Source organism: Eutrema salsugineum, unplaced genomic scaffold, assembly GCF_000478725.1.
Source record: "Eutrema salsugineum unplaced genomic scaffold, Eutsalg1_0 scaffold_18, whole genome shotgun sequence".
NCBI classification, from domain to species: domain Eukaryota; kingdom Viridiplantae; phylum Streptophyta; class Magnoliopsida; order Brassicales; family Brassicaceae; genus Eutrema; species Eutrema salsugineum.
Genome location: NW_006256846.1, coordinates 2,486,320 through 2,505,577, shown reverse-complemented (window position 1 = coordinate 2,505,577; position 19,258 = coordinate 2,486,320). Strand labels below are relative to the sequence as shown.

Below are 19,258 nucleotides of genomic sequence, written 5' to 3'. Positions count from 1 at the left end.
GGCCACATCATGTCAAGCTGGTTTTGCTGCCTTTATGACAGCTGACATCAACTTTTCTCCAACATTCTCTGAACCTTTTGATCCCTGTGAACCTTCTGATTCACGCATCTCATAAGTCGGACATTTCACTTTATCGAGCTCAGAGGTGATCACAGGTGGGGCTTCCAGGTGCAGTATTGATCGCTGCCCCACCCAGTCATCCTTAAGGTCAAGAATGGATTGTTTCACACGCTCCTCACAGACTTTATGCTCTGGTCCTTCCGCAGCCAGAAGATACAGCCGCATCTCCTGCATAACTTCTAGTGAAATCCACAGTCTTCCCGAGTATGGGTCAGGTCCCACTTGTTCCTGAGTTATGATACCTAACAGAGGGTCTGACTCTTTCAACACTGGTTCCGTGTTGCGTTTAGCATTTAGGATACTCTGCCTTCTTGCATTAGCCTTGTCTTTGCGCATTTGGATCAACAATGGACACTTATCCTTTTCATGAGTCAATCTTTGGCAAGAGTAACACCACTATGGAATCCTCTCAAAGTCATACCAGACGGTTGTTGATCCTCCTTTCAGCAGATTTACAACCTTTGAGTGTCTGACCATTCTAGACACATCGAAATTAACCTTGACACGCACGTAATCCTTGCTCTGTGGCTTTTCTGGATCAAAAGCTATCTCGATCACCTTTCCTATGATATCTCCAAGCGCATAAATCGAGGCTTCAGTGTAGTAGTTACCTGGGATGTTACAGATCTGGATCCACACTGTCATGAATTGCAGATAGTCCTCCGTTGGATTTTCAACCCATCGGCCGATCACTACCAACCACTCATTGAAAGTCCAGACTCTTTTCTTCAGCACCTCTCCCAAGTTGTGTTCATACTTGAAAATAAACTGGAACCTCTCCTTCGACAGCGCCACTCCTCTTACACGGTCATAGACTTGCCACTTCCTTGGCATGTCGAGTATCAGGTCTGTCATATTTTGACATTCCGGATTAAGAGTTCTGCCCATAATACTCATCTTGTATCTTTCACTCGAGCAGAATTGAGGAAGGTCAGGCAACGTGAACGTTCCCGTCTTCCTCTTCTTCAATAGACAGAGCGTTGAAAGCCATGTCAATATTAGCCATAACTTCTATCACTTCCCAAGAAAACACACCAGATTGTTTCTTTTGCTTTTAGGTTCTTAGGTTGCTAAGGCGGCGCTTAAGAACAAAATAAAAATATAGCCAAAACCGTAAAAAAACATGAAGATTTCCAAAAGATTCACCAAATATATATTATATCATCCAAAAACCTTTAAACTTAAGAGGAAATAACCCAGCCAAAAAGCCCCTTTTTTAAAACTAAAGACTCTAAATGGTAGAGAGAGTCCTTAGCTAAAAGGGAGAGTCAATTCTAAAAAAAACTTGAATAAGATTCAACACGATCGAAATCAAACTCTTAGCACTGATGGTGAGACCGCAAAATCAAATTCATTTGAAAATAATTAAATGTTTGGCTATATTATCATTCTGAAACATATATTTCATTAAAGGACTGACTCTGATTTTTTTTTATACAAACTCTAGACTTTAGAAATATTGAGATCCTAAGTGATAGTGATGTGACCAGAAACTCTAACAATGATTGACCCAAATGCCAACAGTCCAAGAAGGATCCATGATACGTTCAAAAGCCAAACAACCCATGAAAAGATTCGGTGTTGCCTTACAAGCTTACATATGTTCACTAGAACCAGATGATCCACTTCTATCAGAGTCTATCATCCCATCCGGTAATATTGACAACAATGACCCAAAACACTTGCTACAACTAAGGGAGGGTCAATATGATCAAATCTTAACTGAGGGAGGTATAATTTCTTGACCAAGTGACTATTTAAAGGCTACTAGTCGAGGTGGTTTCCTAATTTCTGTTATTTTTTGCTCGACAAACTTAGAAAGAACTGTAATAAATTGTGAAAGGAGCTGAATAGTTCTTGTATTCAAAAATAAAAATAGAGGGTCTTTATAAAGACTTTGCTACAACAACTAACTATCGAGTCTTAAGGCACAAATGAAAAAACAAGAAAAGAGCTAGTCCACATCCTACAAATCAGGAGAGGATTTATTCAAACTTTGAAAATTTTGAACAGTAACCAAAACAGAGTTGCAAATCCGATTTTGCAGGTCTTTATTCTTCATTTCCTCCCCTAATTTAATCTTCCTTGCTGCACACTCCCATTCTTCCTCTGAGTTTCTCGAACATTTCCAGTTTTACCGCCTTTATCATTATATCAGCTATTTGATCTTGTGTTGCACAATACTCAAGCTGAATGTTCCCCTCATTCATCAATTTCATTAGAAGTGATACCTGACATGTATATGCTTCCTTCTTCCATGCAACACCGGATTTCTTGACAGCTTAATGGTGGAACTGTTATCACTGAATAGATAGTATCTTCTTCTTGCTTGAAACTGATCTCTTCTAAAATATTTCTGAGCTACACTGCTTGAAAAGCTCCATAGGCTGCAGATACCAATTCTGCTTTTGTTGTTGACAGCGTTACAATTGGTTGCTTCTTATGTGCCTACGACACTGTTCCTCCCAACATGAACATGTAACCAGAAGTACTTTTCCTATCATCACTATCTACTGCGTAGTAGCTGTCAACATAACCGACCAGTTTCTGCTCACCACCACGTTTGTACCGAATTCCAAGCTCTCATGTCCCTTGAACATATCTTTAGAATTCTCTTGGCAGCGAGCATGAGATGCTCAGTTGGACTCTCCATGTACCTACTAACCAAATTTACTGAGTAAATCAAGTCAAGTCTAATCAAATAACTAGCTGCTTGAACTGGGTTGGATTAACTGCATCAACTGTCTCCTGCCTTTGTCAACTTCTGTCTGGGCACAATTGGATTTCTTATTGAATTTCAATCCTCCATACCATACTTCTTCATTGTTTCTTTTGCATATTTCCTCTGATTTATCAAAGTTCCTTGTTCATCTTGCACAACTTCAACCCCCAAAAAGTACTTCATTCTTCTCAAGTCAGTCATCGAGAACTCACTCATCATTGAGTTCTTGGACCTTTCAAGCATTGGAGGTGAGTTTCCAGTGTAGATAAGATCATCAACATAGAGACTTACCACAAGAATGTTGTTTCTGGTTGAATCCTTCCTTCATGAAGTATCCCTCAATCCGACTATACCAGGATCTTGGAGCTTGTTTCAGACCATATAGTGCTTTCTTCAGCTTATAGACCTTAGTGGATTCATTTCTCACCTCAAAACCTTTTGGTTGCTCCACAAACACATCTTCTTTCAAATCTCCTTGTAGGAAAGCACTCTTGACGTCAAGTTGATGCACTTTTCATGCTTTAACTGCAGCCAGTATCACCCTTATAGTATGCCACCTTGCTACTGATACCCTTTGGCGACAAGTCTAGCCTTAAACTTATCTATTTCTCCACTCTCATTTAATTTTGTCTTGAAAATTGACTTCACTCCTATCACCTTTGCTCCTTCTAGTAACTCAACTAGTTACCAGGTCTTGTATTCCTCTATGTATGCAATCTCTGCTTCCATAGCATTTCACCATACTTCCAAATGCTCTGCATCTTCAAAGCAATTCAGATCATCTGTTGCAATAAACACTGCAAGAACATCATCACCATCTTCTATGACAAGGAATCCTCCATCTCCTACATGAAAACCTTTCAACCAAGTTGATAACACCGTATTTGTACCCATTTTCACCATTGATTTCAAATGTTTTTTCAAAGGTTTTATTCAATTATAGGAACTTTTATTATGATTTCTATGTATTTATGGTTTCAAGGCTCTTTTAAGGAAACTTAGATAAAATGATGGCAAAATGAAAGAAATCCACATTTTCAGCTCAGAGGCAGACCGTCAGAAGTTCAGCCTCAAATGAAGACTTTCTCACCGTCTGATCGAGCTCAAATTTGGAGACAATTAAGAGGAGACAACCAGCTTTCCATATCACTTTACATCACGAAGATCCAACGGTGCAATCAAACGATACGTGGAGAACAAGTTGACCAAATTCACCAGTCCCGGAAGACTCTCACCCGCGGCAAACATGCATTTTGCCTGCCCCGGAAGACTTTCACCCCCGGTGGATCCATGACGAGCCACAAGGCCCAACATCAAAGCCCACTTAGCAGCCCTAAACAGGTGTGTGCTCCTGTAACGAGATTTTGAGCCACCAAACTTTGTTTTTCTGGGGTTAGGCGATGGAGATAGGGATTCTTCCACTGATCCATTGTTCTTTCTCCTTTCTATCTAATTTACTTTTTTCTTTCATCTTTGGCATTCTTTCATGTCTTTATTATCCATTGCATCATGTAGATCTGTCCCAGAGTGTCGAGTTGTTTGAAGAATTTTCAATAGGCATACATGTCGACTAGGATTTCTAAGTTTCTAGACCATATTCTGTATCTTATCTCTTCTAACTTGTTCATATTGCATGAGAGTAGATTCGTGACCTATTCTCTGAGCCTAGGATCGATCAGAGCCACGAGAGTGCTGTATCAGATCATCCATACCTAGCTTCAGAAGAACATAGTCACTATAGGAGTCGAGAGCTACCTGTAGAGAAGATGTGAGCAGACGAATTCAATATTTAATGCATGATCTCAATTCTGGCATGAAAGCGAGAGTTAATTATCAGATCTGAGTGATTAGTTGATTAAGATGGCGAGAGTTGGTTAATCATACACATGTCTATTCTAGTTCCATGCAGATCCCAGAAACAGATGAAGATAAATCGCTCGGAGGCTAATTGGGAATGCTTTGACATCGATTAGAGTAAACCGGAGAAGTATAAATCGCCACCTATGAGTTTAGATCTGTAGTTTGAGTCGACATCCTTGAGATATTATTTTAACAATTCATATGCATTGCATTCTATTTCATGTGAGTATTAGATTAGATTTAGTTTGGGATTCCTAACCAAAAAAACCCAAAAATCCCATGAGTTTATGACTTTGTTTACTTCCAAGTTTGTTGTTTCTTGCAGATTAGACATCCTCCATGTGGATCGACACCCTAAGTCCTACACCGTACATCTGTGCACTTGCAGACACTAGGGTTTTATAAATTTAAAATTTTTTGAAGACCAATGGGCTTGTAAAAAAAACGTAACCCTAGGCCCGCACCGTATCAAGTTTTTGGCGCCATTGTCGGGGAGGTTTTTAATCGCTGGAGGTCTAAACCTGGGAGGTTGAAGTCGCAGATGACTATATATATGTCTAGTTTCTACGAAAGCATCATAGGAAGTAACAAAACTCATAAACACCCTAACTTTTTCTTTTTCTGCAAATTCTTTCTTCTGCTTGCCCTAGTTTCAGAATCTTTAAGCGTGGATCATCCGAGAAGAAACCCTAATCCCGAGCGAAGATTTTGCAACCTGTGTGAAGCTCGCTGTGCATGTGAATCACCATCAAAGCGTGATTCCGATCATCTTGTTCGGCCAAATCATCCAAACCATTACCTTGTAGACTTGCGAACTCCAAGCCACCGAGATGAGCCCTATTCGCCACACCTGGTGAACCGTCGACCATCTCATTCCTTACATCATCAGATTCTGCACCAGAACACTGAGGGTGATTGATTTAGGCTCCAACTGAATCGATTAGAATCTATGCTGAATCAATTTTTTGACTTCCAAGTTATTACAGAAGCTACCCTATACAAGAGGATCGATGATCTCACCCACCATGTGAAATCGCTGGAAGATCTGCACTTCAAGAGTATTTCTGCCCTAAAAGGGAAGATAGAAGCTTTTGAGGAAGAGCAGCCAAGAGAGAAGTATGATATCCTTCAAGGATCCATCGATGCCAAGGCTGCCAAGCTAGAGATCAAAGAGGCCAATGAAATTGCCTCATGGTACAGAGGAAGAACAGATGGTGAACTTCAAGAGATTGAATTTTTCCTAAGCAAGCTTGAGCATAAGAGTAGGGAAGCCAGTTCTGACATAAAGCATCTCACCAAGTGCCAAGGAGACACAAACCTTGTGGTGAAGAATATCTTTGAGAATCATAAGAAGGATTCTCTTGTTCATGGTCAGCAAAAAGAAGGAGGATCAACCAATTCTGATGCTGGCAATCCTTCAATGGACACCCAGAATAGCCGTGAAGACATCCTGGATGAGCAAGAGGAAGGAGCAGCTGATGAGCAGCCCTCGGAGACCCCCACTGTGGCCACGAGAGTTTCACCTGCGGCGTAAAGACGATTGGCCGCGGGTGCGACGCCTTCTCCCAATGCTCGCAACACGAAGTCCCTGAAGATCCTGATGAACATGATTCTGACATCCCATGCATGATGATTACAGAAGGTGAACCAGACGTCATAGATGTGGAGGATCAATCACCTAAGAGGATTGAAATGCCATACATAGATTCAATCAGCAGTTTCGATGCAGCTAAGTTCTTAGGTGATTAAAGTTTTGTTTTTTTTATTTTAGATAGACCTTAGTATGCATCTAAAAAAAAATTGGCTATATATATGTCGAGTTTCTGCCAAAGCATCGTAAGAAGTAAACCAAACTCATAAACACCCTAATTTTTTATTTTTCTGCTTATTCTTTCTTCTGCTTGCCCTAGTTTCAGAATCTTTGAAGCATGGATCATCCGAGAAGAAACCCTAATCCCGAGTGAAGGTTTTGCAACCTGAGTGAAGCTCCCTGCGCATGTGAATCACCATCCAGGCGTGATTCTGATCATCTTGCTCGGCCGAATCATCCGAACCATTACCATGGAGACTCTTGAACTCCAAGCCACCAAGATGAGCCCTATTCGCCACACCTGGTGAACCGTCGACCATCTCATCCCTTACCTCATCAGATTCTGCACCAGAACACTGAGGGTGATCCACTTAGGCTCCAACTGAATGATTAGAAGCTATGCTGAATCAATACTTTGACTTTCAAGTTGTTACGAAGCTACCCTGTACAAGAGGATCGATGATCTCACCCACCATGTGAAATCGCTGGAAGAGCTGCCCTCTAAGGATATTTCTGCCCTAAAAGGGAAGATAGAATCTTTTGAGGAAGAGCAGCCAAGACAGTAGTATGATATCCTTGGTACTGATTCTTTTTAACAAAGCTTTGAGGAGGATACACTTGGTCTTGGTGATTTTCTACATTGGTGCTCCTATAAGACAAGTTCTTGTTTTTGTTGAAGTTTTTGTACCCATTGAACTTGTTCTGATTCCCTATGTAGTTTATCTCCTCTTGAGTAAGACCATCTTCATTGACATTGGTAAAGCAACTCTTCTCTTCACCCACATAGTTTATAGGTTACTGAGTGGCCATTACCAGCTTTGCAAACTTAACTTTCAACTCCTCTAAATCCTTTTCCAGCTCTTGGTGTCTACTAGAACCTTCTCCTCTATAACTTCTGTCATAATCTTCCCCATAACTGTTTTGACTCATGGCTAAGTTCTCAACATGTTCCATAGCTGCATTGATTTCTTTTGCCAATAAATTCCCATTTGATATTGTGTCCAACTGATTCCTGATCTTGGGAACAGCTCCTCTATACAAAGTGCTAAGGAGAGAGGCTTCTGAAAAGCCATGATGTGGGCACTGATTTGTTTAGCTTCTAAACCTGTCCCAATCTTCTCCAAAGATCTCGTTGGAATGCTCAGTGAAGCTTGAAATCTAGTTTCTTAGCTTGGCTGTTCTAGAAGTGGAGAAGAACTTTGAGAGAAAAGCCTGCTTGCATTGTTCCCAAGTTTATATTGAACCTGGAGGTATATTCTTCTCCCACTGATGAGCTTTGTCTCCCAAGCTAAAAGGAAACAGACTTAGCTTGAAACCATCTTCAGATACTACATTTATCTTGGTCAGGTTGCAGACTCTATCAATGTGCTCTAGATGATCAAGGAGATCTTCCATGGGGAGTCCATGAAACCTAGATTTCTGAACCATGTTAAGTAGTGATGCCTTAACCTTAAAGTTGTTGTTTTGGACCGGTGGAGCTTGAATTCCTGCACGGTGCTAATGTGCATTTGCTCGGTCATTCTCTCCAACAAAGACCGGTTGTGGCTCTTGACGTCTGGGTGGGTTTGGGTGGGGCTGTGTCTGATTAACTTGAGACCGGTCGTGGTTCTGGTTAACCTGAGCCTGTCCCTGATGAACCTGACCTTGTGGAACCTGAATTACATTCCCATTAGCTCCATTACAAGCTATTTGACCTTGAGCAGCTTTTTGAGCCTGGTGCTCATTCCCGACTTGCTGATCCATTCCCAACCTTGCTAAGTGAGCAGCTCTTTCTCTTTGTCTTCTTGCTTGACCTCTTGTGATCATACACCTGAAAACAAAGACAGAACTTGAAAAGGAATCAGTAAAACAAACTAAACTTGATCTCAAAAACTATATCAGAAACTAATGCTAACAATCCCCACACAATATGGCAACAGCGCCAATTGATAAACAAGAGATTTAAGCGCTTAAAGGGTTATCTATCCCTTTTCTGTTGTAGCATAAAAGGTAGTCAATCCATATGTGTGGTAGTTAGGCACTAGTTTATGTGACAAGTTCTTAAGTCAAGTGAAACAAGAAAGGTTTGGTGACGACAAAGTAACAAATGAAAGCATAAACAAGAAACAAACAAGCAATGATTAATGAACTAAACAAAGTAATAAACAAAGATGATGATTATAAAGCAAATGATAAATGCTAAACCTCTAGATTTGATCATTGATTAGGGTATTTTTAATGTTGATCCATGATGCTAAGAAAACAATGCAACACTTGTTACTCTTTAGTCTAGACTTCAAAAGCAGATTAACTCATTCCCATGACAATAATCCCTTTGCAAATCCCTTAATCAAGATTCATTCACTTTAAGCAAGACTAAGCAATCAACAAACATAAAGGTTCAAGTCTAATACTGACCAAACAGCTTCTACTAAGAGAATACTGAATCTTACACACAAAGATATAACAAGCAATCACATGATCGTAAATCCAATCAACTTAGAACTCTAATCTAGACTAATCCTCTCATGAAGGTATTAATCTCTATACTAATCCTGTTTCATACAGAATTCCCATTTGAGAAGCATGAATCAATAAGCATTAAGCATCAGTTCTAATCTGTCATTTATGCATTAAACTATCACACTCACGATGAACAAGGCATAAACCTTTAGCTTAGCTCTTTCAAGCATTTCATCAAACACCTTTTGGTTAGAGAAATGTCGACGCTCTAGATCAGAGTGTTGTGCACAGATCTAGCATTAAGAGCAGGTAACTTGATATGTTCATAATTTGCATCATTTAGGTTGTATATTTCATTCCAAATCATATCTTATTTCATGCATTTTAGGTGTTTAGGTGTTGTTTTAGGATTTAGGGGTTTGCATTAGGTCCAAGTGAGTCTTACATGTTTTGGAGTGTTTACAGGTGATTTGGAAGCAGTTTGGACCTAAAAAGATGAAGCTAGGAGAAGAAATGGTGAATGGGGGCTTAAAAATGGTGAAATCAGCCTTTTGGAGATTCTCGGCGCTAGACTATACTGCGGGAAGCTTTTTCTCGGCTATTTTCATGTACCGCGGGTGGATTTCTCGGCCAAAACGCGTATTGGCTGTTCAAGTTTCTCGGCCAAAATTTCCGGGTGCAGATACATCTCCGAAATTGCATTACCGGAAGGTCTTGCCGAGTGATTCAGCCTCCAGGGTCTTCAGAAAAGATCAAGATAAGGGAGTCTAGATCTCAGAACAGTTGGAAACGATGAGTTTGGAGCACTGAGCCGAAAGATACGGCCACCGGAAGACAGACCTCTCTCGCATCCGTTCTGGAGCATTCCCATACGTGTGGAAAGATCGCCTGTCCTGGGAGTCTTAACGTCCGATTCAGATTACAGGGTCTTCAGAAACGTTGGATATGATCAGGTCACGGAACATCTGAGTTCATCCAGTTTGGTGCTGTGTGCTGAAAGATATCGTCTCCGGAGTAAACACTGGTCCAGGAGATTCCTTTTGATCGTTTCAATGCACTACAGATATGAGCCGTCCAGGGAACCTTCTACTTCCCAAGCACTGAAGGGTTCTTCACCAAAGTTCAAGATATTTGAGTTCTATTTCCATTGCATCTGGAATTAGGGCATTTAGATCTATATCCTGGAAGTTACGCTCCCCCGAATGTGAAGTGGTCCGAGGAGATTTGAAGTCTGCGAGATGGTTTTGTGACTTGACTAACTCGCAGCGCCTAAAGGATAATTTCTGGAAATTGAGTTGCGTGTGGAGATGTGCGGGTAAGGTAACCCTGGATGAGGTCAAAGGCTCCCGAGCAGGGAAAATGCTAAGTCCACAAATGTGCGTCTTGAGCATGCGAGTTGGCCGAGTTGTGAACTGAACCGCAGGAACACTCGCTGTTTACACCGAGTTGGGCATGCGACTTGGGAGTGAAGTGGACCAAATCGCACACATACTTTAAGTCCCGCGCTACATGGTTGTGCGTGCTAGGGAGAAAAAGGGAACTGAACCGCATGAAGACTCGCAGTTTACACCGAAAGAGGAATGCGGCCTGGCTTACATGGTTTTATCTCGCTGAAGCTTCTTTCTAGATCTGTGCGAGTTGGGCATGCGACTTGGGACTAAAGAAGGACCAACTCGCACACATATTCTCCCCAGATTTTGTCTTGGTCATGTGAGTTGAAGAGAAGAAAGACTGAATCGCATGAAGACTCGCGGTTTACACCTAGATGGGCATGCGGCTGAGACTGAAGGACTTAAGGCTCAGAAGACTGTTTCTATGGCTGTGCGACTTGGGCATGCAATATGGGAAGCACCTGATCAACTCGCACACTCGACATTTTACCCATCAAAGCCGGGTCAGGACCTGGTTTGTTCCGGGCTGACCCGATTCGTTTTAAGACCTATATATAGTTTTTTAGGGTTTTACCCTAAGGACTAAGCTTTATTCGTTTTATTTTCTTGCCTCTTTTGTGAAAAGACTCCCTTTTAGAAGAGAAATATCGATTTTTAAGGGTTCTAATCAAGAGAGTTTGAGAGATCTTTGTGTTTAAAGCTGCAAATCCATCATTATCCATCTTCTCCATCTCCATTTCTCATCATTAATCATGCCAATCTTCTCAACTTGCAAAGGTTTAAGAGAGATTAATATGATTAGTGAGTAGTCATCTTAATGAGGTTCTAGATGTGTAGGTTAGGGTGCTAAAGTGTTAGATTAGGAGTGCTTAGGGCTAGATTCATTGATTCATCTCTCTAAACAGCTGTTCTCTAGGCTAGATCCTTGCACATCACCTGAGATCTAGATTCTGGGAATTTCATGCACCAAAAGTGTTTGATGAAATTCCTGAAAGAGCTGTATTAGAGGTTTAAGCATTTGCTGCATGATGATGTCTTGTTAGTTGCTTGAATGATCTTTTAGAACTGTTTATTAATGCTCACTGATTCATATTTCACAAATGATGATTTGGTTTGAAAATCGATTAGTGTAGAGGTTAATGCCTTCATGAGAGGATTAATCTAGATTAGAGTTCTTAATCATTTGAATCATGTTTCATCATTGTCATTAGCATTCCTGGTTTAGCACCAAAGCACCCTAGCCAACTATCATGTCTAGAATCTCATGCCTCCATCATCTCATATTCACATCACTTGTCATTTGCTTAGTTATTGTTTGATCACTTCTTTAGTCATTAATCTTGTTTCAAGTTTTTAGTTGTCATTAGTCAATCAAAACCTCACCTGTTTACTTGAATTGAGAAACTGATCACATAGCTTAGTGTCTATCACCACATTCTTGGATTGACAACCTCTTCTGTGCTACTTTGACAAGGGGATTGATAGCCCTAAGACCCAAAAAAAAGTCTTGTCTATCATAACTAAGGAAAAGAGATGAGAATGTAGCACCTAAACATCACAAATCAAACATCTAAGCACCCTAATCTACACACTTAAAAGCTTAAAATATGACTACTCACTAATCATGATGAACACACCATTTCCTTTGCAAGAGGTGATGTTGATCATGATTAGAAGCAAAGATGAGATGATGAGATGATAAGAAATATATTTAGAATGATTGAATACTGTAGATATCTCTTGATCAAACTCGTTTTTACACTAAAGAGGAAAGGAAAAAAAGAGAATCTAAAATAGAAGATATGATCCTTAGGGTTTTTTCCAATTTTGCATTTATACTAAGTGAACCGAACCGGATAAACCCGGAACAAAGCGGGTACTGACCCGGTCTTAAATGGGTTTCTGGGTGACTACCTCGGTTTGGGACAGGTCCATGTCGAGGTCTTTAGGTCGAGGGTGTGGTGAATCTTGGCTGATGCATGAAGAACACATCTTGAATCTTGCATGATCTTTGTGCTTTGATCTTTCTTGAATCTGCAACCCTGGAGTAAGTTGTTTGTGAGTTTGAGCACGTGACAAGGTACCTCGGGGTGTGGTATGGCGAGGTAGCGGGCATTTCATTCCGTGAAAAGGAGCCTCATCCTCACATACCAAGGTGTTCTAGCCGAGGCTAGTTTTGACACTTATTCGTTTATGACTTTGTATCTTCAAGAAAGGAAGCCTCGGTGTGGATCTTGGCTAGGTAAATGGTCGAGGAGTTGCCCTATTGCTTCGTGAAAACAGCCTCGGTGTGGCTGTATCGAGGTCCCCATGTCGAGGTGAAGGAACACACTTGGTACATGCCCATCTCTTGGAACCGGATCAGACATGCTTGTCTTCCGCTTCCCGGAACTCTTAGCTCACAACTCCAAATGACACAAGATCAAGTCTAAAAAAACGATGACTCAAGAATCTAGAACTTTAGTGAAGAACCCAACTCCATCAGAGGTCGGCAGGGTTTTCCAGTAAGCCGATCTTTAAGGCGCATTGAATTGGTCCAGAATAACTTCTAGATATGTACCTCTTCTGTTTCCAATATCTCCCAGGTCAGAGCTCCAAATCTCTTAATTCTAACTGTTATGGAAACTACATTCAATTATCTCAAACTCTTATGAGGTCACCAGAGACTGGATCGGATGGGAAGGCCTTCCAGTAATGGTTTCTTTGAGGCCGATCGGCGAGCAAGAAATGTTTTCCGAGAGACATGTGCCGCGGTACATGTTTTGGCCAAGGTTCCTATACGCGGTATGGATTTTAGCCGAGAAGCATCGACCTGCGGTACAGTGTTTTGCTGCGAGACTCCAAATTGCTCTTTTTCACCATTTTTGATTATTTCAGCACCATTTCTTCACCTGAGGTACTTTCTCCACTCCAAATAACCTCCAAATGAACCTGTTTAACACTCCAAACTATGCAAAACTCTCTTGGACCTAATGCAAGCTCCTAAGTTCTAAATCAATGCTTAAAGACCAAAAATGTATGCAAATAAGACATGATTTGAACTTAAATATGTACACTAAATGATGCATTTTATGAGTATATCATTCAGCGAAGAACCATATTGCGTCTAAGCCGCCGACTCAAGTCGTACACTGAGAGCGAAAAGGACGCACCAAGGGGCGGTCTTCTCGCAGGCAGAACATGCCAAAGGCGGTTGGTCAGACCGTCAGAGGTGTGACGCCATTATAAGATTCGAATCCAGTCAAGTCGGATCATGGGTGGATCCACCCGATCCACAATCCATGGGCTAACCTAGTATACTAGCCCGGGTCAGGTATTTTCTATAAATACTTTCTCCTTTCCTACGGGAAATGGGTTCATTTTTTTCGCCATCTTAAACCTCACGATTTCTCTCTAGATACTTGTGGTGCTTGAGCCTAGGCATTCTGCATATTTCCGACCATCTCTCCGGTCATTTCACCTCATATCTCCTCCACGGCGGATCCTAAACCGTGGAGTCTTGCCACTCTCAAATTTTTCCTTACTCGCTTTTTATCGCAAAAAGCCCAATCTAACACTCAGGCCCGAGTTGATCCTACCTTCTTCAAAGACTCTCGGCCCATCTTTCTTCTCATAGTTTTCCGACTTCTTTCCGTTCTCCAACAGCTATTTCGTGGTTTTTTAGGTGTTTTTTTACTTGAACGTTGGAGTGTCTTTGGAAACACACCCCTATCGTGTTTTCCAGACCTCTGACGTCTTTACTGTTTTGTAGAAGACGTGCCTCCAGAGGAGGACGGAAAATTCCTAAACATTAATAATATAAACATCTGGCTATTAAAATTGAATTATCTTTCTTCAGACTCCTCAATCTTACAGGTTGAAAAGAAGTGATTCTCTGATCTTTATGCTTTAAGTATAATTGATTCTCTGATCTGACTGGTTGTCGATCGTTGAGAAATGGCGATGAAAATTAGGGTCTGTTTTTTTATTTCCCATGCAATCTCTCAGATTTTTTTTTTTATTTGTTTCAATCAAGGATAATATGGTTAATTATCACTTAACTTAGGTGTATTTTTGAAAATAGCTTCTTTCCCATTGTATTTTTGAAAAAAAAGTATTACCAAAGTGGTATTTTTTTAGATTGTCTCAAAATAATATTTCAAAAATCGAATTACAATAAAGATATATTATTATCTTAATCTGCTTGTAAACAAATATATTCATATAACACTGGAGTTCTATCAGAATATATTACAAACATATAAGCACGTTTCAGTGATAGAAATAATCAAATCAGTTATTTTAACAATTTTTCTATAGTAGAAATCAAGGTATTACCAATTATATCACGAATTTATCACAATAAAAGTAAATAAATTAAAAAAACAATGCTATCGTCCATTGAACTCATTGACTTAAGCATCAAAACGATCAAAATCTCTTTTTTGAACGCTGCATTTTATTTCAGTTAGAACCAGTAATCGAAACAGAGTTTTCGCTCTTAAAATAGAGCATATAGATACAAAGAAACAGAACACCTCGACAAAACCATAGATGACTATGTTGGGAGCTCAGCACGAATGATGTCCTCAAGTCAAGTTGGTTCACCCGAAGCTACATAGGATTGGTACCTCTTCTCCGTGATGACACTTTTTTGCAACTAGGAAGGCACACATGTTTGTCTTTCGGGTTTCTTTTTCCCACATCCAATCAGATATATCACGCAAAGCCCCCAACAGATCCCCGGATTGTCCACCCAGAGCTGGCCACACTTGTGGCTTTTCTATTGCACCAACCAGTTCAATTGCCTCCGTAGCCAATATCACACGGTATAAGTGATGGCTACACATGCTTTCAATCGTCTTTAGATGCACTTTGAGTTTGGCGTCCGACAAGCTGATGATGTTACTAAAAGCTCTGCGGCTATGGAGCATTACTACACCACGATGATCCCATACAATCCATGCCGCACCACATTTCTGTTCCTCCTTGCTCCATTTTACACTAATGTTACATTTTAAGAAACCAGGACCGGGAGGTTTCCACTTCACAAACGGAGTTTGATCTCTGTCATTTCCAATTCCTGCTTCATCATTCTCTTTCTGCAAAGTGAACCAGTGATTAGAATCTTCAAATATTTTGCCTGCTGTTTCCTCTGCAGAGAAGGATCTAGCTTCAAATAGGAAGGTAATTCGATTCTTCCAGATCTGCCACAGAATCCATAGAATCCATGGGAAGCTACAACGAACTTCCTACGGTATCTCTTGATTCTTCATGCACCGAAATAAGTAAGAAAATTTTACATATACTGATGCCTTGTCAAAGCCAATGCTGGGAAAAGGAAAATTTGACTGTGCCCAAACCAGCCTTGCTACCGTGCATTCAAAAAGCACATAACTATTGGACTCTCCATCAGCAACTCCTAATGCATATCTGCTTTCATTCCTATAGACATTAATCAATCAGCAACTCCTAATGCATCATTAAGTGCTTTCCACATAAACAGTCTGATCTTTGGTGAAGTTTGTACCTCCCAGACTTAACTTCGTAATGGGCCTAGAGCGGGTTTCAGCATTGCCTCCTTCATAACATCAGATGGATTCATGTTTTTCTACAGCCAATACCCCGACTTGACGGAGTATGCCCCATTCCTGTTGTAAGCAGCCCACTCAAAGGAATCAGCCTGTCTCCAACCCGGTCTTTGTGAGATCACTTTTTCTACATCACCAGGGACAATGACCTCTTCCACCTTACCTCTATCCCATGTTTTTGTTTGGGGATTAATCAGATCACTAGCTTTGAGGTTCAGGTCCCAGAATAACTTTCTTCTATAGGGGGCACGCGGTTGGTCATCAAAAACCCTGTTATCCAGCCACATATTGATTGTCTCACCGTTCTCACTGATTTTAAGACCTTTTTCAAGAAGCTCTCTTCCATATAATATGCTCCGCCAAGTAAATGATGTTCTACTCCCCATCGTAGCTCCGAGAATATCCGAGTTAGGGTAGTATCGGCTTCTCATCATTCGAGAACATAGACTTTCCTGAAACATTAGAAGTCTCCAAGCTTGTTTTGCCAGCAATGCTTGGTTAAACATCTCAATATCCCTGAATCCCAAACCACCAAGCTCTTTATCCAAACACAGCTTTTCCCACGAGACCCAATGCAACTTTCTTTTGTCTTCCTGTGCGTTCCATCAAAAGCTAGACATAGCGCTGGTTAACTTTTGGCAAGTAGTCTTAGGTAATTTAGATACCGACATGGCAAACACAGGTATTGCCATTGCCACCGAATTTAGTAGAACTTCCTTGTCTCCCATAGATAGAAAACACCCATACCAACTGTGGAACCGAGATGTCATATTGTCCTGAATATATTGGCTCATCTCCACCTTGGATCCGCTGAAACACTGAGGCAGCCCTGAGTATTTGCCGGCTCCTCCTTCATTGGCAATGCCCAGCTTTTCTTGGATCAGCTTCCAAAGGTCAATGGCCACTTTATCCCCGAACATGACAGAAGATTTGTTAAAGTTGATCATCTATCCCGAGACTCTTTCATACTCTTTCACTACCTCATACACAGTCTCACATTGATCTTCATGTGCTTTGCACATAATCAAGCAATCATCTGCAAACAACAAGTGGTGAACCCTTGGACCATTCTCAGCAAAGTGGATTCCTCTTAGCTGGTTGTATCTCTCCGCATTATTCATCAGAAATGTGAAGCCCTCCGTGCATATATCAAACAGAAAGGGGGAGAGAAGGTCTCCCTGTCTTAGTCCCCTCCCAGGTTTAATCATACCTTGCGCCTTCCCATTGATCAAGACTGTATATGTCGCAGATCGAACGCAATACATAAGTCACGAGATGAACTTAGCATGAAAACCCAAAGCAGAGAGGAGAGCTTGTAAGTAGTCCCATTGGATCGTGTCATATGCTTTGGACATGTCTGTCTTAATGGCCATATCTTCACAAGCAATTCGAGGGTGTGTTCGCAGAGCATGGACAGACTCATGAGCAATTATGATGTTGTCTGATATCAACCGATCAGAGATGAAGGCAGATTGTGTTGGCGATACAATATCTTGTAGCCATGGTTGCATTCTTTTCACCAGAATTTTTGATACGATCTTATAGATAACCGAGCATAGGCTGATCGGTCTCAAATATGTCATCATGGTTGACTTTGGAACTTTCGGGATCAGGCAGATTTGTGTATAGTTCCATTCCTTGGGAAATTCCCCTGTTTCAAAAAACTTATGCACCTCAGCTGTTACTTGTTGTCCAAGTATGTCCCAATATTGCTGAAAAAACATACCATTCATGCCATCCACACCTGGGGCACTCGATGGATTAATTGAGAAAGCTGCTTCCTTTATATCCCTCGCTGTAACCTCCTTCATCAATGCTTCATTCATTTCAGTAGTTACACGAGGTTGAAAATTTTGAAAGAAGTCTCCAAGGTCCTTATTCCTTGATGTTTTGAACAGAGGTCTAAAGTAGGTGCTCGCTACTTCCCCCATAGAGCCAACAGAAGTGACTTTACAACCATTCTCATCTATCCTAAAATTGATCTGGTTCCTCATTCTCTGGGCTTTTACCGAGGCGTGGAAAAACTTTGTATTACAATCACCACCTCTCAGCCATCTATCCCTACTTTTCTGTTTCCAAAACAACTCCTCCTCCCGATATGCCTTTGCTATCTCCAACTTTAGATCCTTCATGTACTCGAACCAGGATAGAGAAAACAGTCCTCGACCTCCAAATCATGTCGAAGCTTCAATATACGGTCCATGGAGTTGCTTTTGTTTTCACGTTTCCACTTGGTTAGGGATTTACTACATTTTCCAAGTATCTCCATTAAACTTAGAGGCATTACCTGATGAGTTCCAGCCATGCTGATCGGATTGCCTCTTTCACCATTGGTTTACTGATTAATCTGCTGTCAAACTGGAATGAGCCTCAGTTGTTTTTTTGTCTATTCATAAGGTATACAAGCACAGGTTTGTGATCAGAACCCAATTTTTCCAAGAAAACCTGATTGGCCTGAGGGAACTCTTGCTTCCAGGCCTTGTTACCAAAGCAACGATCAAGTTTGATCTGTACCCAATGCTTGTGTCTAACTCCAGACCAGGTAAAACCATCACCAGCACTTAGCAGCTCATCCATTTCACATGTCCGCAGCATCTCTGCAAAGTCTTGAAAAGAGTTATCACTCCGTTTGGGGCCACCCAATTTCTCTCCATTATGCAACATTTTGTTAAAGTCTCCAATCATACACCAAGCCTCCTTACGCTGAGACCCTATTCACATAAGTCTCTCCCACACATGATTCCAACCTTTAACTTTGGGGTCTCTATAGACAAAGGAGACAAAAAAAACTCAAAAGCTCCAAACTGTACAAAGCAGTCGATGAGGTTTTGGTCAGCAAACTTCACCTCCACTACTACATTATTTAAAAAAAAAAGAGAGCTAAACCCCCACTCCATCCTACAGGCTCCTATCATACCCCAACCATGCTTGAATATCCACTAACCCATTCCTACATCTTTTCGTTTCCATGAGAAATAACAGTTCGGGAAAATGTTTATCACGCATCTCCCTGAGACGGGGAATTGTCAGGTCTTGTGCCCGGCCCAAGTCCTGACAATTCCAGGTCAGAATGCTCATTGGAATCGCGGCAGTCCCTCTTTCAGGACCACCTCCAAAATGTTACACCTAGCGATTTTGATACCTCTCGCTCTCCACAATCCGCCTTCCTCTTGGGAGGCACACTGATCGTCTTCCTCGCCATTTCCATACCTTCGGTGTTACACTTTGTCTCTGTTTCTTGTGTCTTCTTTCTACGACTCGTATTGGCTCTCTTTCTGGTTACTTTTTTCTTGGAGGACGTACCAGATGAACTAGCATCCGAGCTCCCAACAGAGAAACCATT

At 41.1% G+C, this 19,258-nt stretch overlaps 1 protein-coding gene and 1 non-coding gene across 2 annotated transcripts; one reads left to right on the top strand and one right to left on the bottom strand.

Moving 5' to 3' along the window:
• Window positions 1–516: 516 nt before the first annotated feature.
• LOC112087260 (uncharacterized protein At4g02000-like) lies at window positions 517–2,773 on the bottom strand. The gene is made up of 2 exons (XM_024157287.1): window positions 2,690–2,773; window positions 517–1,083 (listed from the first exon to the last, which is right to left on the bottom strand). Exons 1-2 carry the CDS (start codon window positions 2,771–2,773, stop codon window positions 517–519), a joined length of 651 nt encoding a protein of 216 aa, XP_024013055.1.
• Window positions 2,774–7,578: 4,805 nt separating this feature from the next.
• Window positions 7,579–7,685, top strand: LOC112087362. Its single transcript, XR_002900047.1, has one exon. It is a non-coding gene; the product is annotated as a small nucleolar RNA R71 (small nucleolar RNA).
• Window positions 7,686–19,258: the final 11,573 nt, after the last annotated feature.